Here is a 22,721-nt window from a genome sequence, read left to right on the forward strand (position 1 = left end):
ACACAAAGTTGCAGCTTTCACCAATTAAAATGGTGAGAAGCATATTTATGGTAGACTCAGTAATTATAGACCATTGAATATTTATGCTTCATAATCAGCCAGTATTCTGTCATGTTTATGACAAGTGACCAATGACTCTCACTGGAAAAAAGTAATAAAAACGAACCTTTGGGTAAGTTCAGATTTAATACCAAATTTATTATTTAAGTTTTAGATAGTTTCCAACTATTTAATTTTTATTTATTCTAGCAAATTTCCTTTTTTTGCCCACTATAAGCCACATATGTGGCCTTTGGAGTCTTGTGTAACTTAGATCAGCTATACCTAGTGTTTTTCAACTCTGATATTTAGTGAAAGGTAGTTACTGTACTGAATTCATCTTTATATTTTTATGTTGCATTAATGAAATAAATCCTGAGGGGAGACATTCAGTTTCTATTATTAACAGGGACATAATTACTTTTGCTTTCATGGTTGTGTAAAAAAGTAGATTAATGGTTACGCTTCCCTTTTCCCTGCTTTCTCAGCTCAAAAAGAAATAATGTCAGCTCAGCTGAAAACTTTAGTTCTCTTTGAAAGTTTTAGAAAATATACTTGTGAGCAATTGCAACCAGTGAATCTTGGGAGGAGTCTGGTGTAAAGGTATGCCCTCTCTGACCTGAAATTATACATGATGAACTGTGTAGTAATCCTGTATGTAGACACTGGACTCTTCAATAGTGAAAGATCCCATTTCCTGTACTTGAAACTGTTTTGGGGACTGGTTTCACCCTGGTACAATTTCGCAGTTACTAGAGTTACTCCTACTTTATCCTGAGCAGAGAGCCTGCAATTTTCTGGAGTTTCTCTGCACTTGGCACCAAGAGTTTTATGTTGTTTTATGTAGTTCTGTTTAATTTCTTTTCTGAAATGCATCCAGTAAATTGTTCAGATTAAAAGATTTGATTTGAATGGTTCGATATGTCTCTGTCTAGAAAATGTGGTTTTACACTTTGGTTTGTTTCATTATAGAACGCCTAATGCCATCTGTTCATTTCAAATGGATCCAGACTTGCAGGGTAAGGATTTTTATCATTTTTTCCCCAACTTTTCTCAGAGACATTTCTGTGTCTGTTTGAACAGAAACTACTGAATTGTAATGAAGTCATGCCACTTTCAGAATCTCTGTGCTGTAACACATAAATGACAAATTACACAGCTGTGATGTCCTACCTTTATTTTTCGATCTGTCCTGGAACCTTCCTTGCCATTATCTTGTTGGTTCATGGAATGGTCAGGCGCACAGATGCTGTGTTCCCTAATTTATAATATATGGTAAGTTTTTTCACATATTCTTGAATAGGCATGAAGGATGGCCATACACTCCCTTTTTGAGTGCAAAGTCTTAGTGGATACTTCATCTGCTACATAACAAGTAGTGCAAAATGCAGAACTAGCAGGTAACCAGCTGGAGATGTCAGGAAACAATGCACTCTTTTCTATATGTGTAGGAATTCCTTTGTCAGCTTCTCAACAAAGAGCATTTATGAGTCTTGAGGTGAAGTTTGACCCACTGCAAAATGATTACATGCTGCTTTTCTGTCCAAAGGGGAAGCTCCATTCTTATGAAAAATGAAAGAGTTTAATGCCCCTGAATAGCCTCTCATAAATAATAATCCTAAAATATTTCCTATTTTATTTGGGCTTTTTTTTCTTTGTCTGCTGTTTTACTTATGTGCTCTTGCAAGCTAATTCTGGAACTGTGCTTGACAGGCACAGAATGCCCTGCTTTGAGGCCACATTTTGTCTGTAACGATGGACTTGAAGTGAGTAGCAGATGGCTACTAAAACAGATTCTCTTCACTTAGAAAGTCATCTTGCACATGGAAGGTGTTTGAGTTGGATCATGTGTATGTTTCTAGCATTTGTATTTGAAAATAAGCATTTGGAATTTAATCCATAGCCTACTGAAAACTGTGGGAGTCTTTCTGTTACTTTCAAAAGAGCTTTGGATCAGCTTACTGAAGAAGGAGAACTGATGATGCATGGAAGTCAAAACTCATTTTTCACATTGTATGACATGCTACACTACATCTCCAAATAATATCACAAAACATAGTATGACAAGAGCAGGACTAAACAGATGGTGTAGCAGATATTGGCTTATTTCTATATCTTAGGCAGCATCTGGGAACCAGCAGAGCCCATAATTTGCTGACTATTAACATTAGTCTGGTACATTTGTGGGAAACCACTGCGCAGATTGGCTCATTTCCAGACTAAACAGGTAGAGAGTTTCATAAATTATTTCCACTCAGTTATGTGTATATGTTGCCTATCTTTGACCTTAATTAACTGTCTGAGGACAGGAGGATAACTGACAGATCCCTTTCTAGTTTCTAAAGCTTTGTGAACAAGCCTTTTTTTTGTCTTGAAGTTCTAGGTTTGTGTGTAAAGTATCAGGCATAGGTCATGTTCAGAAGCCCTTACTTCCCACTCAGGAAAACATCCTTTAGTGATGTGAAAGGAATGAGCTGAAATCATGTAAGGGTATGGAATTTAGTCAAGCATCTTGAGTGGGACTACTAAGAAGAGATGTCAAAAGCCAGTTGCTCTGGTAAATTGCTGATCTTCATCTGTGAGTCCCAGATGTTGATCTTGACAGAAAATTTGTTTAATGCTTGAAACGATATGCATCCAAAACAATAACCCTGCTGTGCAGACTGACAAACTGTTCCTTGTAAAAGAGCATCTCTGATCAAGAAATTGTTTTGCCTGAAGAAATATTATTTCATTATGATCTTGGCTAAAAGTATGCACAGTGCATATCCTTTTTTCTGGTCTATGAATGGATTTGATTCACAAAGAAGCAGGTGTGCTCTGTATGTTAAATACTATTTTTATGACTTGTCATGTCACTGTTCATAAGAAGACCATTTTCCCCACAAAGCTATTGGAAAAAAAGAACAAAATTTTTTTTCCCCATTTTTTTCAAAATTTTCCTTCAGAGTATTGTTGCTTTTGATTGAGTTCAAATTTGGTTATTTTGACTTTTAGTTAAACAATTTGTTTTTCTTTCTTTCCTTTTTTTTTTTTTTAATGAATCACTCTATTGTAATGTGTGTTTATGTTCTTTCACAGAGGCTTTCAATGATGTTCAGAGCTCCGTCTACAGAACAGCCCTAAAACTACGCTCAGTACAAAGTCTGTGCCAGTGTTAGTAGCTGAAGAGAATCCTGGTTGCTTTGACAGGGAGAAGAATCTGTAAAAAACTTGTGTTGCTATCACCATGAGTTATTATGCTTCTTTGCTCTCTCATTTTCCACCTGAGAATCTCAAGATGCATTACAAACACTTAAGAGCTAGATCGTACTTCATATACAAATTGACCCCCACACACCTCCCTTTCAAATGTCAGTGGAAATACATGGGTAAAATTCTAAAGGCATGGGAGAATCACGTTATTATTACAATCTACAACACTGCTATGTAGACATCACTGGCAGTTATGAATCTTTATCTGTATATTATTATTCTCATTAAATGTCAAATTCTCATGTGTTTCTTAGAAGTTGATTTATTGGAAATAATTGCAGATAATTGAAAATGCCTTGACAGGCATTATTATTAATACTATAAGTATTAATGAGAACAAAATAAAATATGATAGACCAGAAAAACCCTGGCTAGCACTCATTCTCCCTGTCTTTGAAATGAGCGAGAATTCTGTGCAAGCAAAGAATTATGGAACAAAGCCCTGGTCACCTAGCTCGCTTTGAAATTACTGGATGTAAATTCTATATCGAGCTAAAATGCATGGAAGTCTTGAATTTTCCACTTGAAACAGTCTGTTGCTGAAAATGCACAATACTGCAAGTGATGTCTTCAGGGTAGCACAGAAAAGATGACTAGTTTGTTGGCCTTGGCCATATTTTTTCATTTTGGGCATGCTCTTCTATGAATGTATTTAATCTGATCTCAGTCCTGATATGGTAAATCTGCCCGGTGCTATGTGTCACAGCACAGAAGTACCAGTTCACACAGGTACTGGTTTTCATTAGCTCTGTTGCCTAGTCCTCCATGTCTCTAGGCACTCGTAGCATCTATCCCAGTTACTCTACTGCTCCTTGAACAGTGGTGACCAGAATTGTACATAGGTTTCCAGATTGAGATTCACCAGTGTCTCACACTGATATTTCCCCATCTGTGCTGGAAAGACCATAGGTGACATATTCTAGCTTCTCTGCTTCTTCAGTGATCTACAGACTTTCAATCTACTACAATCTTCTGATGTTAATTCTAATTGATCATGCCTCTGTGGTGCTGAATGTGACATTTAAGAAGTCATAGCTCTCTCTTCCCACTGGATATTAGTTATTCCACGGCACATTTATATACAGCCTCTTTGCCCCTTTCTTGGCCATAGCACCCTCCTTCTCTTTCTACTTGTGCATGAGGAGAAAGCTTACATCAAAGCACAAATTGTTTTTACGGTCCCAGGTGAGCTTTTTTTCTGAAGTGCTGAATGGTGCATAGTTTTATGCTATCTCTACATAGAATGAAAGTTAGGTCTATAATTTGGATGGAGTTAATTGTGCTATTTTCTTCCCTTCCTATCTATCCCAAAATCACATCCAGGGAATTTTAGTTGAGTTGCTCTATCTTTGTAGTCCCACCAGTTTTGCTACATCCATAAACCCAGCAAGAACTTTCCCAGATTATTTCCTTTTTATGTTGCATACTGTTTTAGACTTCATTTTACAGACTTACCTTAGCTAGGCACTTCTAATAAAAAAATGTTGAGCTTCCATTCATGAAAAGGCAGAGATCCTCATTCATTTCTCCCTTAATTTTCCCACAGTGGATTTGATTGATGTTTCTCTGGTTCAGCACATCCTATCAAGTGAACAGAGCCAGAGGGAAAGGCAGATTTCTCTGAAAGTGCAGCAGATCTCTGGAATGCTGACAAAACTGTTCCAAAGGGTGAGATTAGAAAAACCAGGCCAGGTAGATCCAAGAGCTGCTGGATTCACATTGAGCCTGCTAGCTGCCATGTATGACAGGTGAGAGGAAGCACAAATGTAAATCCATCACGAAGTACAGCTAGAATAAGTCTGTTTCTACCACTTTTACAGCATTTCTGTATGAAACTTTCCCATTTTTACAGTACTTTGCTTGGTATACACAATGGGAATAGCTCAGCTATAGGAATATGAGGCACAAAGCTTTACCAGAGAAACAGTGGTCAAATGTTTCAAAAATTATCTGGAAGTCCAGATATCTGCCAGTCCATGTTAACTTTTTCTGTAAACAACTTTACAGAGAGTAGCTCTTCTTTTGAGTGCCATATTTTGATACATTCCTGAAAAAGAATCGGTATTTGCCTTTGAATGACCATACACAGGTCAAGAATTTGCCAGTCGCTTTTCATTATTCATTTTTCTCCAGCTTAAAAAGTTCATCAACCAATTATGAAACAAAACTACTGTCTCATAACTAAGCTGATCAGCTAGCTCCTGCGAATAGTTTCTGGGAATAGTAAGGAAGCAGCTCACAGAGTGTACTTTTCTTATGTATTGTTTGTGATTAATGAATTAATTGACTACAGGCAAGATTGGTTTGTGATTGTATCAGATTTAAAAGACAAAGGCTAAGTTCATTGTACAACTTATTCACCACAGGTGAAATTTATTCCCTTCTACATCAGAGCAAAGTTTTTTACTGAAAGTGAGTGAGATATGAGTGGTCTGCAGTACTTTTTCCTGAATCACTATTCGTTAACAACATGATCACTACTGCTTAAGGTCCCATGTTATGAATTTTTTTGTACTTAAAAAAATCAATTAAGGCTAAGAATAAACTGGTGTATTATGAAACAAAGCTAGAAACATCAAGAATATTTTGTAATTTGTGTGCACTGTAGGGAAATCATTTAGAAGAATCTTCTGAACAGGACTATCCTGGTCTTTTTTTCTGGTTTCTTAGGACAGTCCATCATTTTCTTTGTGCTGTAATTTCTTTTTAAAAATTTTTTTCACAAGTTTCTTGCCATGAATATAGGATAGAAAAGGCTTCTTATAATTTTCTTGTAATCATGTTTTCTCTGTAGAGTGCTGTTCTCCACTATAAACACTGGAAAGTGTTTCATGGCAAGAGCACATAAGAGATTTTCCATGTTTGTGTGGTAGCTTATTAATAAGCTTACATAAACCACCATAAGGGTTTTTGATTGCATACTTTAGCTTTAATCTTGGACTTTTTTCCTATGAAAGTTGTGGAAAAACTAAATAGATAAATTCAAAATCTAGAAACTTTTAACCAACAATTTCCCGTGCAGCTCATACTTTAGAGACTATATTGCAGCTTTATGCAGTATGCTCTGTTAAAATGCAGTTTATCTAAAGAGTCTTGAAGACAACTTTACGTAATGATATTCTGAAGTGCAATACTGCTTTCCGAAAGTGATATCTTAAATATAGAATTCCAGGATTTCCTGAGTTATGGTTTCCAATTCATGTCTTCTTTGTCTTCACATAAAGAAAAGTTTTTTCATTAGGTGCTTATGTCACAAACTGGGGTTCTAAATTCAGCTACATTCTTTAAGATCTAACTGTCAAAACTAAAGTCCTGCTCCTGCATATATCCTTTTGATTAAATTGAGTTGCGGTGAAATTAAAGTGAATCACCCCAAGAGAAGCTCAGTGCAGATCTGGGGCCAGCATGAAGCTACCTGATGATATAATACAGAAACCAGATTGTAATCCTGCTTTCTCTTCTACATCTGGGAAGGCTTTCCACAAATGAAGAGCAGAATTTTTTTAGGACATGTATTGTAAATGTAAAATTATATTTTACATGGAATGTGAAGTCTTTGAAGGAGATGCTGTCTTTTTGTTTTATGATTGCGTGTGTGCTGGTTTTGGCTAGAGTGGAGTTAATTTTCTTCATGGTAGCTAGTATGAGGCTATGTTTTGGATTTGTGCTGGAAGCAATGTTGGTAATACAGGGATGGTTTAGTTATTGCTGAGCAGTGCTTACACAGAGTCAAGGCCTTTTCTGCTCCTCACCCTACCCCACCAGCAAGTAGGCTGGGGGTGCACAAGAAGTTGGGAGGGGACACAGTCGGGACAGCTGACCCCAACTGACCAAAGGGATATTCCAGACCACACAACATCATGCTCAGTATATAAAGCTGGGGGAAGAAGAAGGAAGGGGGGGGATGTTTGGAGTGATGGCGTTTGTCTTCCCAAGTAACTGTTACATGTGATGGAGCCCTGCTTTCCTGGAGATGGCTGAACGCCTGCCTGCCAATGGGGAATAGTGAATGAATTCCTTGTTTTGCTTTGCTTGCGTGCATGGCTTTTGCTTTACCTAGTAAACTGTCTTTATCTCAGCCCATGAGTTTTCTCACTTTTACCCTTCCTATTCTCTTCCCCATCCCACCAGGGGCGAGTGAGTGAGTGAGTGGCTGTGTGGTGCTTAGTTGCTGGCTGGGGTTAAACCATGACAGCATGGTATCTTGAACAGTTAACTCTGTAGTTATGTTCAGTGACAAAGCGTCCTAGACACAAAATATCACTAAAATGTGACATCAGTTATATACATATAAAGAGATATGAGTTTTGACGTTGTCTTCCAACATAGCAAGATCTTTTTCTTTAGAGGTTTCATTTTTTACATTCTTGGTGAATGTAGTGTAACTTATTTTATTTTCCTAGATCTGGAACAGGTTATATCAAAACTAGATCTGCTGCAGCTGCCCTAATTGCCCTTTCAGGAGACACTCTACTGGCTAAATACAGAGGTGTGAAATGTATGATTTTATACACTGCCTGAAATACTAAACATTGAGAAAAATCTCCATTGTAATTTTTTACTTTAAAAGAGAATACAGTTCTGCCATGCAAAAAGTAAATTTTGTTGACTGCTTACTTGTAGAGAAAGGCTGATGCAATAGAATACCTTTCCATCAATGTCCATAGCCATCTTTGCATAGAGTCTCAAAACAAGTCATGGTAAAGTTTAAGATAAGTAGAGATTAAAAATGAAGGCCAAGTTCTATTTGCCTAGCAAAAAAAGAAGAGAAAACCCCTAGTTTTAAATTTCATTGGATTAGAAAACAATTATATATATTTGATCCAGGAATCTTTTAGAGCCCTTTTAACATTAGACAAAATGCTAAAGAACTAAGTGTAACAGATAAAGGTAGCCCAGTGCAATGTGCAGCACAAAGATTTCTGCCTGAATTAAGTGCTCAAAATGGAGAACAAACGGACCACAAGTGGCATATTGGCCTCATACTCTCCCACTGCATATTGTGTATTTCCTTCCAAATTACAATTTGGAATTAACAATTCACAATTTAAATAGGGCATATCTTGTATAAACATATTTAAACATTTTTCTTACAGCCATGAAAATGAGCTCATTGTTTCCTTCATCCTTACCTGTCTTAGATGCTAGGAATAAGGAATTGTCATAATTTCCTTGCTTTCCTTCTCTTTCCCCTGCCTGTAGGAAGAAAGTATTGTCACAGCAGTCACTGAGTGCCTGTTAGATAGACAATAAAGGGGAACTTTCTTGAGGGGTTTATTTGGTAGGCTGCAATCATCATGTCGATAGTTTGAGAAAAAGTAGCTAGAAGACACTTTAGGCTCTGCCAGAATTCCAGTTTCTTTTCTCTGGTTGTTTTCAGCTTTCTTCCAGTTTTATGCTGTCCCTGATGGGAAGGCAGCCTTGATTACCCGTAGTGCCCTGAGAAGCCTACTAACAGACTTAAACAAGGTAATGTCACTGCAGTGCTGTTACACAACAGGTCTTGTAGGAGTATCCTAATCTAAGAGAAAAAACCACATGGTTGATACATTTTTTGTCTGATTGCATTATGGGACTGAATTCAGTAGGAAACTGTAGACATAGGGAACTACCATGCAAAGTAGGTAAAAGATTAAATTCTCTATCTTTTCTCAGTCAGAGTAACCACTTGCATCAGTGCCTCTGTGCATTCATTTTGCCTGAGCTTACAGGTCCTGGGAACAGCTGCATGCAGCTGTTCCTAAAGTGACCCCAAACTTCAGGTATCTCTATGCACTAGAATAGCTTGCGGGTGCAGAAAAATGCCTTAGCATACAGGTATTTCCAGGTGAACTGGTGCTGAAAATGGGATTTGAAAATGGCCCCTGAGGTTCAAACCCAGTGTCCTTCAGTATTCTAGTATGGCATCATAGTACGTTGATCCATTTCAGTAAGTGAGCTGGAAGCAAATCATTCTGACACTGAACTATGAAATTGCATACTGATGGTATGAATATGAACATGTTTTCTTCAGAGCAGTCTGTAAAATGGCATTTCTATAGATGCTTCACCATCTGTGTGCTGTCACCATCTCAGCAGAGCATGATGGGAACATCTGTTTTTTGTTGAGGTGTTTCTGAGCCTTTCTTCCTGATGCAGATCCCAGCCATTGTGGGAGAAAGCTGCACTCTGTCTTGTGTGGAAATTGCGACTCACAGCTGTTTCCATGGGGTGAGTGAAATTCTGATGTCCTGGGAAATTATTTTGAATGTTGCTTGTTGATTAAAATTGCAAGCATATCACCATATAACATCCACCAGTATCTACTTTTAAGGGGCAGGACTGATTGTCAGTTTCACAGTATAGGAGAATTTATAGCTGTAGAAAAGATGCTCAGTAAAAGCATCTTCAGTAAGATACTACTGAAGACTTTTGCATTTATTCCAAAACCTTTGGAACCCAGTAACATTTTACATGAATGAAAAATCTGTGCTAGCAGAGTCCAATATTGGAGATTTCATTAGGAATTGTAGATGAGACACCAGTTCTTTTCAAGTAAATGGCTGAACTTGAGACATGTATTTTTTCCAGGTTCTGAATTCAGCAATTGTTGAAGAAAAATTCCTCTCTTGGCTGAGATCGGAGCCTGCTGTTCTCCTGTGGCTCCCTACATGTTACAGATTATCAGCCACAGAAATGGTTTCTCACCAAGCTAGGTGTAGAGTCTGCAAAATTTTCCCCATTACAGGCCTCAGGTGCGTCAGTAATTACTGTAGTCTATAGCATCCACATAAATAGTTCTTACCATTGTTTGCATACCTTACAGACTGTATTAAGCAAGAAACTTTGGACATAATCTAATTTAACAAGTAAGATAGGGAAAGAGAGAATCATCACAGACTAGCGCTCAAGCTTGCATCCTGCTTCTCTTCAGTTCACTAGCACAGATGTGATTATGGAGACTTACTGAAAGTAAACTGGCAGTTAAGTGGTAAAGGCAATTAAACCTGTGTATCTTATTTCTTAGTTCTTTGTCCCATAATCAGGTGTATTAACTGTCTAGTTAAGTTATCCATCTTAGCATCTTATTCATCTAAGTAATAGTATAAAATGGTTTAATGGTATAAAAAGAGCACTATCCATTACCTACTGACCAGAATGCTCAGAAAAGCATTTTACTGTTACTCACTTCTCACTGATAGTAAGCTTGCAGGTTTAGGTTTTTTGCATTTTTAGTTTTTTGCAAAGTTGCAAATCCTACATCAGTAGTAGGATTTAGTAGTATTGATATTAACAGTTACATGAGAGCAGCGAATAGAGATAAGCTGGTGCATAAGAAGCATATGAAGATGTGACTGCATTCTCAAAAGTGGTGCTAGAACAACTGTTTCTTCCTTGGACTGAATTTCAGTGCAGCAAATAAATAATATCAAAATCGTTAGTGGGTTCTGGAGAACAGTCCACTGTCATTTGGACAAAATAACTCTTGCATTCATAGAATGCTGAGGAAAGTCACTATTCTAACAAAGGTGCTTCTCTGCATTTCAGAACCCAGGGATCTGGATTTCCAGTAATCAAGCTCACTTACCCCAAGTTCTTACTTGTGGGGAAGTAACTCAATCCTTCTGTTTTCCCTCACAGGTATCGCTGTCTGAAGTGCTTCAATTTTGACCTTTGCCAAGTCTGCTTTTTCACTGGTCGTCTCAGCAAACAACATAAGAGGTCACATCCTGTTGTGGAACACTGTGTGCAGGTAGAGTCCCATTGTACTGATTCATTTCCCTGTTCAGGTTCTTCATGTCAGCAAGCAGGCAGTAGACTCTCGAACTACATTGATTATGAAATTGTGTGTGTATTAGCCATAATGGCCATGACATATTAGCATTATTAATCTGGGAACAGTGAGTCAGGGAAAGGAAAAAAGGGGGCTTCTAACTTTAGAAGGAGTGTTTTGTTCTGAAATAACTGAATAGAACCATGAAATGTCATAGTGCAAGTCCTCTTCCCAAGGAGTTTTATGGCAAGTTTGCCATTTGCAGATTGTCCTTAAACCTGTGCAAAGGGCCCTCGTTGTGTTCCAGTGCTCCTTCCTCCCAATCCCAGCGTGGACTCATTCAGAAATTAATTAATTCTAAAATTGTACAAAGTCATGCATGAAATTTCTTTAATTTCAGAGCTTTTCCACTTTATTGTAAGCATTTTGGATTAATTTGTCTCTGTCAGTTAGGGATGCAGCACAAAGAGGCAGCATGGGCCCAACTAAGCTCACCTACTTGGGCTCCATTACAGGGGCAACTTGTGCTTTCATCACACTAGTGGTGAAATTCAACACTGGGAATTTGTGTTTGGAAGACCAGTTCCTCTTTTGAGCAGGAGATTCCAGATCTTGCACACAGCAGCAGACAGGGTTTTTTTGTGGATCTATATAACAGTATCTTCTTCTGTTCCAGTAAATGAGCTGACCCATGAAGGTTTCCCTAGTAAGCTGTACTTCATGGTCTCCTTCCTGAAACCCTGCACTTAACATGAAAGATATCTGAGCAGCCAGTGTCTACACCAAGACTAAAGAATGTTAGACTGCTTTTGCAGTCACCCTTTGTCTGGGGGAACATTCAACTATAGCCACTTCATTGCTCTCTTTCTGAAAACCAAACCCTATTGCTAACACTGTGAGAAACTATAAATGGATGCTCAATATCTGCATTAAAAATAACAGACAGATGTTCATTCCTCCAAATAATCTTCCTCATCCTCCATCTGTGAGAAAGTAGGAGAATCAAATGGCAACTGATCTCATCATGTAGAGATGTCTAATAGGACATTAAAATCAGTGTGAATGGGAGCGTGGGGATGTGGAAGCAACAGAAGGAAGGGCAGAAGGGATATAAGAAGGCAGGAGATGATGCAACCTAGATTAGCTGGTCAGCAAGATCACAGCACTTCCACACACAGCTTCTGAGGACAACCAAATCAGGAAAACAAAAGGTAGCCTGAAACAAAGGACAAACTGCCATTTGAAAATACCATCACAAGAGATGATGATGTGAAGGTAAAGAACAAGATCTATACCTATAAAACACCCAAATAAGGAGACAAAAGATCACAATCACTGCCAGCTCCTAAAGGAGCTAAAGGCACATCCGAAAACCAGCACATGCTTACACTAAGAAGAACCCAGGAGGCTTAAGGACAACTGACATCTCTTGTCCTCTGTGTCACTGTAAGTCATCATGGCCATACCACTGGTATGTGAATGCTGGAAACAATACTTGGACACATGAATGTTAGTGCTTGTGAGTGAGACAGTATGAGCGAGTGAAATAAGTTTTGTTTTAAAATGAAGTCCCCTTCCTCTCCTATACTGCCTGACATTGAGCTTTCCCACATTGTTGCTGCAATATTGCAACTGGATCACTGAACTTTGGGCTCCTTTATGAAGCCCTACTCTTAACACTAACCTTGTAAATATTACTTTCGTGGCCAAAATCTATACCAAAATTAAAAAGATAAGCTACTCACTATGACAGATACCATTTTTATATCCTTCCTGTGGGACATAAAAGAATCAGTAGTAAGCCACTTTTCCCATACCTTCCACTCCAGATGCTATCATTGGCTGGGTAAGTTTTCACATTGTGTTTATCAGGGAGGGTGCTGCTGAGTGGGGATTTGAACTATCAGCACTGTTTTTCCTTACCGTGCTGACACCTTGTGGTAATGTTATTACCATGTTGAGAAATGACTGGGAGGCATGCTGTATGTTTTCTTTGTTTTTCCCTGTTCAGTCTGTCAGGGCTCACCCCACGTTCTGCAGCAGACACTTCTTGGGACAAACTTGGTTTGTGTCCTCCGATAATATGGCTACCGGGCTTAGTTGTTGTACCTGAGCCTGACATTGCTGTGACAAATGAAGTGTGGATTTTACTGTATTGTACGAGAGGAGGACGTGACGCACAGAAGGCTATATCTATTAATGCTTCATACAAGTATGAAAGTACTTCTTCCCATTGATCAAGAGGGAACTTAGATACTAGTCAGGCAGCACTATCGTTGTGACTGTGAGCTTAATCATTGTAACCACCAAAATCCTGCATTAGGCATTTGCAGGCTGCCTGAATTTGGCCCAGGCAGAGTGTTTTGCTTATCTAACAGAATTGGAGCTGCTCTTGCCTGTGGTCCTGCATCATCATCCACCTCAGCTCCCCTTCTACAGCTTGGACAGCAGCCATGAGCCTCTTCAGTTGTTGAACAGATGGACCTTTGCTTTCTTATGTCTTGCCTTTGCCTTGGACTGTGTCTACTTCTGGGCAGCACCTGTTTGAAAATTGACTCTCTTCTTTATTATCCCTCATTCCAATAGATGTCAGCAAAGGCGAATGCAAAGCACTTTCTCCGCACCATCAGGAACAACTTGTTTCAAGAGCGCTGCAGAAGAAAGGAGGCTCAGAGAAGGAGGGCTCTGGAGGTAGTGGAGGAGAGGCACTTCTCTACTCACAAAAAGACTTTGTGAGTTTCTGTTTCTGATGAGTTTATAATCTCTGAATAATATGTCAGGCTGTGGGATATTGCCAGATTATGTCCCTTGAGTAAATGATTTTGTTATGACAGACATCACATCATGATTTTTCCATAAAAAAGGAAAAGCATAAATGGGAAGTTGCTGCACATTGTTCTGTAGCTTAACCATGATTACCATGCTGACAACCTAATGACCAGTTGTCTTATAAAATATAACATGCTTGTGTCTTCCTTCCCTCCTTCCTTATGTCATCTCTTTCTCTCCATGGTATTTCTTATGCTGAGTCTGGAGTCAAGCTTTGCAAATATTTAATACGTGTCACAACTGCATGTCCTCTGTGACAAATTCATTGGAAATTAACTGTGAATACTTTCCTCATGTGACCCACAGTGTATTCACTGACAGTCATTCTACTCAAGTCCCACTGAATTGCAGTCCTGGGGAATTACTCACAATAGTGAGTAGCTGATGTCACCATTCTGGTTCTTTCAGATCAGTTCTGTTTTGTGTGCTTTTAGTTAATGTGTAAATTCATTACTGGATTTCCACTGATTGCAGTGGTTAATTATGAGCACTGGAGGTCGTGTTGTGATTTTCCCTATAGTTTCTCCTTTCTTGCTCTGAGATTTTGGTTGATATTTAAGTGTAATAACTGAAGGGAATGATTATATGAGATAAGCACTACAAAGGTACCAAGGGTGAGATTCCTTCCTAGTTGTATAAAGACCTAGCAACTTTCTTGCATCTCACATGTTCTCTAAATGAGGCTTCAGTGAGACTGAAATAGGGAAAACCTGGTTACTCCTCTCTGAAAAAATTAATTTCATCCTTGCACAAAGGAGGAGAAAAATCTGTTTATAAAACTTGATTGTGCTATGCTGCTAGGTAAGTACATTGCTATTAGAAAGCAATTTTTTATAGAGAGTAAGACCAATGGATGATAGTTACAGTGATTCTCATGGAGAATATTATTTCAGTGTTTGTTTTTTACAATGTGGTGAAATGCAAAACATTTTCCATTGCTAATATTTCCCCACTTGTATTCAGCAACAACAAAAAATTCTTCATTTTGAATGTCATTTAATCCTTCTGTGAGCAATCAAGATTTCTCTGTAATTCTGTGGGGTTTTGCTTACCTAATGTTTGGGCAGCAATGAGAGAAAGAAGAATCTGGGGTTGCTGTTACAAGTGTCCCTGTGGGGCTGATAGGTATCTGGGCTTCTAGCATAGAATGGACTGAACAGTAGGATATCTGGCTCTTTGCTGTCTTGTCGAATTTCCTGAGATATTTAGCTCTTGGCTAAAGGAAGCAAAAAAGAGAAGCAGCAAATTGCTCTGATATTAAATGGATGGAAAGAAGAACCTGTTGTTGAGATTCTATCGAAAGAGTGGAATTTGTTTTAAGGAATTTAATTCTTTCAGCCAAAATATGCCAGCAGGCATAGCTAAACGATACTTCTTGCATAGTCGATAGCACAGCTTTCTGTCTACTTACAGTGCATTAGTTTTATTTTGATCTTTCTTGTGTACCAAAACCATATAAGGCTTGATCCTTTCTCTACTCATTATTTCTCTGTTGTTATACAGTCCCCCTGCAGAACTTCGTGCTTCACCACTACCTGGCCCTGAAAACCTGTCTTTCCCAGTGGATAGACCTGTCCTGAAGTCACCCAAGTTCATATCTGAAAACAGAACTGTAATGCAGAAGAGTGAGAGTAGTAGCAGCAAGACACCAGAGCAAGGCAAGACAAAAGCTCAGGTGAGCAAAACATGAAGCTGTAATAGTGCTAAAGCTGTGAAGATGACCTACTAAGCTGACTATCTAACTGACTTCTAATTACCAATGAGAAAGAAAAGTAATGGGCAGCTTCACCTTTCTGTTAATTTCTCACTTATGGAAAAAAATGTGGAACCTGAAAACTTAGTGAAGCTTGAATTTGATACCTTCCCAAGATTAGTGACTAACTCCTTGACTTCCATGAATTTCAGAACCATTTGTAAGAATATTTGCTCTGTTACTTTTTTTTTTTTGAGTTGTCTTAGAGTAGCACATTAAAGACTAGCTAGGACTGGAGTCCTCCCTCTATTCTGACAGTAAAAAATGCCATCATGTCCTCCTACTGCAAGCAAATGTCAAGGAAGGACGCCTTAATTCTTATTAGGCTCAGGCCATTTTTGTCACCATGGCAATGGCAAGAGGACAGAATGGGCCCTTCTTAAGGATAAACCCAGAGTAGTGTCCACTCCAACTAAAATAGTTCATGCATAAAAGCTCTCCACCAATCCATTTCCAGGTTCCCTGCATAGAAACAATGCTAGAGCAGTGGGTAGGACAGTGTAGATAAAAATAAGTACATAGCAGGTTTTTGTTTCTATATTTATTTGAGAGGTTGGTAGCTCTGCACATACTTGGAATATAGGGAACACTGGGTTGTGTTCAAACCAGTTTGTGTCATCCACTCATCTTGTTCTTCCCAGAAGCCAAGGGGGCAGTAACTGAGAATTAGCTTGTGCGTGTCAGGTCACTCCTTTGGCTGCTACTCCTGTGCTGCCCTTTGGAAGACCTGTCTTTTAGGACTCTGCTGCCCAGCCTGCTGCCCAGGTATAGTGCCAGCCAGCACCTATCTGCAGGAGAAGTTGTGGGCAGACATTGCTTAAGCGTATAATTTTGATGGCTGGCATTTGTCATTTTAGAAGACAGCAAGGTGGGACTTGCACCACTGTAGTGGGATTCTGTCACATGCATTGCTCTCTTATTCGTTTTCTCTCTGGGTGGAGAATTCTTTTTAAGCAGTTTTATACTGATTTCCAACATCTTATATTGCAGATTATTTCAATGTTGCTTAAAAAGATGCAGATCTTAAGTCCAATGATAGCTTTTAATAGAATCTATGAGCTTGGAGGTCCTGGGGACCAAGCTCTCAGTCTCATAGTTTCCTGGCAGCCCAGGTTATACCATGCCTCTGAAGCAGCTTACCTGGAAAGAGTTTGTCTCCCTGACTTCTGGGCTACTGTCCCCTGCATGGCCCAGAGACTGCTACTTCCATCCAAAGACCAGGAGCTTCTCTTCTTTCTTCTACAACCGGTCTCTCCCTCCATCTCCTTGCCTCAAAGCAGCTGTGGGACTTGGGAGAGACTGTTCCCAAATCAGAATATTCCATTTTGTAGAAATTCCAGGGAATTAGGTTTTTGTTCTAATTTAAAACAAAACAAATTCTCATACACTTAGAATTTGTCATAGGACAAAGAATTTGTTCTATAGAGTAAATTTTCTGGTCTGTTCTAATAGCCATTAGAAATACTTCAATGCATCAGTTTATTGCAATCAGTTAAATAAAGTAAGTTAACTAGTAAATCTGTAAAACAGACCAAACCCAAAATTTTCAATGCCCTCTTATAGCAAAATTTGGAAAGAAAATGAAATGTTATTGCTGATAAAGTTATGAACAGAGTCTTTTCTCTTTTTTATTATAGGCAATAGCCTCTTTTGAAGCAGATGTGTTAAAAATGCACAAATCCATCAGAAGCGTTTACAATGAGAACAGGTAGGTAAATGCAGTAGTACAATGACTGAAGACTGGTGGGCAATGCTGCTTCAGTGAAGAGCTAGAAGGCAAATGATTTTTCCATACTTTAGAGATTTTGAGATTTTAAAAAAAATCCTATCAAATGGGGATGAATGGTAAAAACTCAGCAATAAAAATTGTAAATGGAGATCACTGGAAAAAACAATTTCTGGCAAAGCAAAACATTTTGGTTTGCTTTCATCAGCATTTCTGCAGTTGTTAGTTTACATTTCTAAAAATCATTTTTAAGGAAAAATTGTTAATTCATATAAAACTATCAGAATAGCATACTGTTTCAATTTTTTCTCTGAATAAGGCTTAATCAAAACAAATTTCATAATTTGCATGAAGTTTTTAAATCAAAGTAGGATATCTTTCTAAAAAATATGCTGTAAATCAAATAGAGATTACAGGCTTAATACGGTAACTATTGGTAAAAATTCCACAACTTAGATTATCATAGAAGTGCCTTCTGATATTCAAACCTTTGACAAGATAAATTAATTCCTAAACTACAAATTTCTTGGGTGGCTTGTTTGTTTGTGGGGAGATGGTGTATGGGCAACCATGCTTACCTTTTCCTTTCACTTTTGCTTTCCCCTCCTTCATTTTTGTAGTTATATATGAATGTCCTGTAGACACAGTCATGTCTGTGACCACTGAAACTAATGGAATTACAGCGAAGTGTAGAATTTGATTCTGAATCTACTCTATTTCCTTCAGTATGTTCAGTTCCCTCTGTTCCTGTTTAGTTTCATTCTAATAAGTCAATGTACAATTGCTGCTCCAAATTCACACAAGGGCACTCCAAGGCTAGAGCAAAACAATTGCAGTTTCACTGTAAGTCGGTGTCCTTACCTCAGTCTCTGTTCTTACATGGGAAAATAAAGAGATACGGCAAAGATCTTCAGCTTTTGTTTAGATTAGCAATAGTTGAGAGGATATCTGGGAAGCCTGCTCCCGAAATACTGCATCACTCTGACCCAGAGATAATCATGTAACTGGGTGTAATCGCTTTACTCATGGGAAGCACTTTGTTCTTGTTTGTGGACCAACTTCCAGCATTTATGTGCCTGTTCACAGAACCAGGCTCTGAGTTTGTTGAAGGTAGTCTGCATTTTACAGTAAAGACCCATTAAATGCTGTTATAAGGGACTACTGTAATATTAATTTTAATTTTAAATGGTCTGACTTGATGCCCCATTCAGACAAATCTTGCATAATTCCAGTGAAACTGATAGGGCTCTTGTCTGTGAGCCAACGCATACCCAAAAGAAAGTGAATCAGATGAACTTCTGGATGTAACTAAGCAAGGGAGATAACTATTTCTGCTGTGTGATTTGAAGCAGTTGGTTTATTACTGTCGTGTTAACAAGATTTTCTGTCTGTCTCCACCTCAGCTGTGGGGAAGACAAAACTGTATTTCTACCTTGACTTCTTAGAGAAATCCCAACTCTAGAACAGAGATGTGGGTGGTATTTTTATCATACGGTGCTCTGGGTAGGTAATTTCTAAATCTTCTCTGGTGTGCATGGGAGGGTGGCACTTCTAATTGCAAAAATCACGGTATCTTTTCAAGGAGAAGTGGCCTGTGCAGAAACTATTGGTATCATCAAAAAAGCTGCATAGAGGAGGAAGAAGGAACTCCATCAAAGGGGTAGAGGCTGTTTTTACTCCTTTGTTGCTTGGGGGGAAATGATGGCAATCTTTTGCAGGTCAGGGAGTTGCCATAAGTAGTTTGCTTCTAGACAGAGAGACTGCTATAATGTGTCTCCTGTTGCAGCCACCTTTGTGAGAAAAGTAAAATTCCAAGATGCAAGGCTCAGTCCTGGCCACTGTTTCACTCAGCTCACATCTTTCCTGATCTAGAACACTCCTGGTTTTGCTAATTCCACAGATACAGCCCAGTTCCTGAAATACTGGCCTCTAACCCCAAAGCTGACAAAAATTTCCTCAGCTGATGAAGAGGAGAAAGTTTGTGCTACAGTGTTTGCTCTTTTCCATGACTGCATATATTTGTGTGTGTGATACAGCAAAATTTCCACCCTCCTGTGTCCCTGGCAGGTACATGAAGAAGCAGTTCAATAAATGGAAGGATAAAATGCAGTTTCTTCACAACTGCCAGGAAGACAAAAGCTGCAAAATAGAGGCAAAGCTCCAAAGTCTGAGAGCAAGCCATGAAAACCTGCAAATGAAGCTGCAGCAAATGAAGCAAGAAGTAAAGGTATGTGATAAATATACCGAGAATCATCACAGCTATGGGCAATTACTGAACACTAACTACTCCTTTTCCTGCAGACCAGCACTCTTGATACTATTTCATGCACCCTCTGCTTGTCTGCTCAGTCATTTTAGGTTCTTATCTTCAGAGAAAGCAGATAGGCTCTTTGCAGCAGGGGTTTTCTTGTCATTCTGTATGTATTTAGCATCTAGCACAGATACCCATGTCTGGGATGTTTAGATACTACTGCAATGAAAATAATGAGAGGGTATTCCAATAAGAGTGAGAAAATGGTTTCAAACAGTGTTAGATACTGCATCACAGTCTTTTCTTTAGAGAAGAATCCTATGTTGGCACTGAATAAATAAAAAACTCTTTTGTCATTCCTAATTGCTGTCTTGTACTGGGATGTAATACAGACCTCTTACAGAAAATATTTTCTTTCTTTTCAATTGTATTGACTCTTGCTCATTTAGAGTATCTCTGAAGTTCCAAAAAGGCCCTTATTTCACAGGGAATGCATACATATTTGCCACCTACAGCATTTTCTGCAATGCTGTTTTTAGAGTGTTCTTCAGGGATGGTCAAACAGAGAGAAAAGCCAGACGCACCTACAGTGCACACTTAGTGACTTTTATGTCACTTGCACGTGGAGTCCCGTATGACCTGGCATGTCATACCATCCTGTGTGTATGCTGTGACACTGGCCTGTCCACAACATGAGGGACTGGCTGCACACATGCAGTTAAGTGTCCAGTGTATGCAGTCAGCTCAGTGCATCCCAGTTACTTCAGACTCGGCATTAATGCAGTGGATGGTACTTGCCATCATAGTTCTGTCTAGAAAATTCCAAGTACAATTGTGGCACTGACAACTGACCTAGTTTTGGAATTTCAAATGTTAACAGGTGTGAGGTGTCTGATGTGTGTTTAATATACACATATCTTTTTTCCCTTAGTTTAATTCTTTTAGAACAATTTTCCTGCAAATTTATTCTTGGGACATTATTATTCCCACTTTTCAATGGCATTAAAGCATATAATGTCTTCAGACTAGAATTGTGGAAAAAATGGCCACATAGATTTGTCTAAACTCAAACACAAAGTTTTATTTTATTGCAGGAAAATATTTTATTTGTGAAAAGAATTGGTTTAGTTCACCAGAGATTTTTTAAAAAAATACTTATTCTGACCCAAAATTATTTTCCTACCTATTTTAGTACTACCAGCAAACAAAAATATCAATTATTTGTAGTTTCTGTGTTTTGTCTACTGTAGACAATGTTACAGTCATCAAAGCATCCTTTTGCACAGTGTCAGAATACGATGCCAAGAAATCCACATGTCCTGCTGGAAAGGAGAATGCAGAGTGGATTAAATCCTGCCCAAATAAAGCCTACTGCCAGAACATGTGCGGACTGGAAATCTTGGAATTCCCCCAACTCTGCAAATAGATTACAGCTTTTACAGACACCTGAGGTTCCCACTGCAGTGGACTTCATGTTCTCAGAAGACCCACTGGAGTCAGTGTCCCTGCAGAGCAACAGATCTTTTATGGGACAGTATAAAAAAGCAAAAGAGAATCAAACGTATCTGCCTGAATTGACAGAAAACTCCTTCGGTGGCATCAGGAGGAATACAGTTCTTACTCCCACTGCAGTGCAGATACCACCTGATGAGAAGGAAGTCAGTGAGGAAGTAGAACTGCAGCAGCTAGTGATGAAACTGAAGGAAGCATTGTCTCTCCAAGCCCAACCAGGTATAAGTTCTCTCAGTTATCTTGACACTGTCTTCTCACCTTCATCCACTTTAGTCTATAATATTGTTCATAATCATTTAACCCTCAGGGGAAACTCACAATCTTTCCTTTGCCATTGCAGAAGTACTCCAGCTCTATATTGCAAGGTAGAACATACTCCTGTAAGGTGAAATATAGCCCCTACTGTTGGACTAATTTGAAACTGGATGAGTCAAAGCACATAAGAGGAAATCAGTCTCAACAGCCAATTAAGGAGCAAACTTACACTGCTGAGGGCATGGGACATCTTTTCTGTTGCCACTTCAGTGACACTGTAACTACAACTCGAGTCCCAGGCAGACTTCCAGCAGTACAAAATCCCTTTGTAATCAATGGTCTTACAGAGCAGAGCTTTGCTCAACACTCAGGATGCCTCCCTTTTGATACTGAGGATGTAATAAGGAGAATGACAGAAAAAGCTGCTGTTTCTACAGAGTTATCTTAAATTAGAGATTTAGACAGAGTTTTTCAGGGCTCTGGCAGCATCCAAATGCTCTGAAAGACTTAAAATCTGTTCTACTTTTCAGCTCAACAATCTGCTTTGCAGCAGGAGTTCTTCTCTACAGCTGAAGATGTCTGCAGATCCTTTTCTGACCTCATCAACCAAGTAACTTCACCAGCTTGTAAATGATGGAAACTACTATTCACCTTACAGCTTCACTGAACTATTGAAGGTAATTGATGCCATGTAAGACTCTTTGAAGTGTCTCAGATGTTGCATTATAATAACCCAGCATAACAGATTTCTGCATTTACTGACTTCACCAGGAACCATAGTGTTAGAGAACAATGTTGCTTTTCTATTGGTGGCTTCCAGCTCCTGTGCAGTAGATGTTGGCCCAACTGATAAAAATCAGCATGTCTTCATTAATATTACACTGGCTTTCACAACTGTCCTGCCCTGTCCTCTCTTCTTACTGCTATATAATCAGTAATGGCCTGTGTTTCAGGAACATTTATTTTTTTATATGACAGTTGGCGTGAGTCAACTGGTTTCGGTGACGTATATTCTATCAATCACATCATTGTTTCTTAGACTAAAGGAAGGAATAAGTTCTTAACTGTCAGACTTCTCAATACCTGATATCTACATATTCATATTTTTCCAAACTATTGAATTTGAAGGAAAAGATACTTTGAACATGTAAAGGAATTTGATTGCTTTAGAAGAGCCTTTCCATTCTTGATTAACTTATATATTAATATAGAACAGTTAATAAGAATGTAATGTTTAGTATAGTATGGTTAATAAGAATGTAGTCTTACCTGCAGCATTTAAAATGTGAGAAAAGTAATTTTTTCCTTGGTTATTAGTACTTTGTATTTGGTGGAACATATCTAAAAC

General features: G+C 38.6%; 1 protein-coding gene across 1 annotated transcript; it reads left to right on the plus strand.

The window, feature by feature from the left end:
- The first annotated feature begins 1,021 nt into the window (after positions 1–1,021).
- Positions 1,022–22,007, plus strand: DYTN (dystrotelin). Its single transcript, XM_075029286.1, has 14 exons — positions 1,022–1,058; positions 3,121–3,195; positions 4,841–5,042; positions 7,698–7,783; positions 8,675–8,763; positions 9,433–9,504; positions 9,865–10,028; positions 10,915–11,026; positions 13,634–13,779; positions 15,380–15,551; positions 17,267–17,337; positions 19,423–19,582; positions 20,857–21,337; positions 21,904–22,007. Exons 1-14 carry the CDS (start codon positions 1,040–1,042, stop codon positions 22,005–22,007), a joined length of 1,953 nt encoding a protein of 650 aa, XP_074885387.1. The 5' UTR covers positions 1,022–1,039.
- Positions 22,008–22,721: the final 714 nt, after the last annotated feature.

Source organism: Buteo buteo, chromosome 5, assembly GCF_964188355.1.
Source record: "Buteo buteo chromosome 5, bButBut1.hap1.1, whole genome shotgun sequence".
Taxonomy (NCBI): Eukaryota; Metazoa; Chordata; class Aves; order Accipitriformes; family Accipitridae; genus Buteo; species Buteo buteo.

Coding starts and splice junctions, on each gene's coding strand:
- DYTN (XM_075029286.1), top strand. Junction 10,029..10,914: donor TTCCCCATTACAGGCCTCAG/GTGCGTCAGTAA, acceptor TTTCCCTCACAG/GTATCGCTGTCTGAAGTGCT. Junction 19,583..20,856: donor AAATGAAGCAAGAAGTAAAG/GTATGTGATAAA, acceptor TGTCTACTGTAG/ACAATGTTACAGTCATCAAA.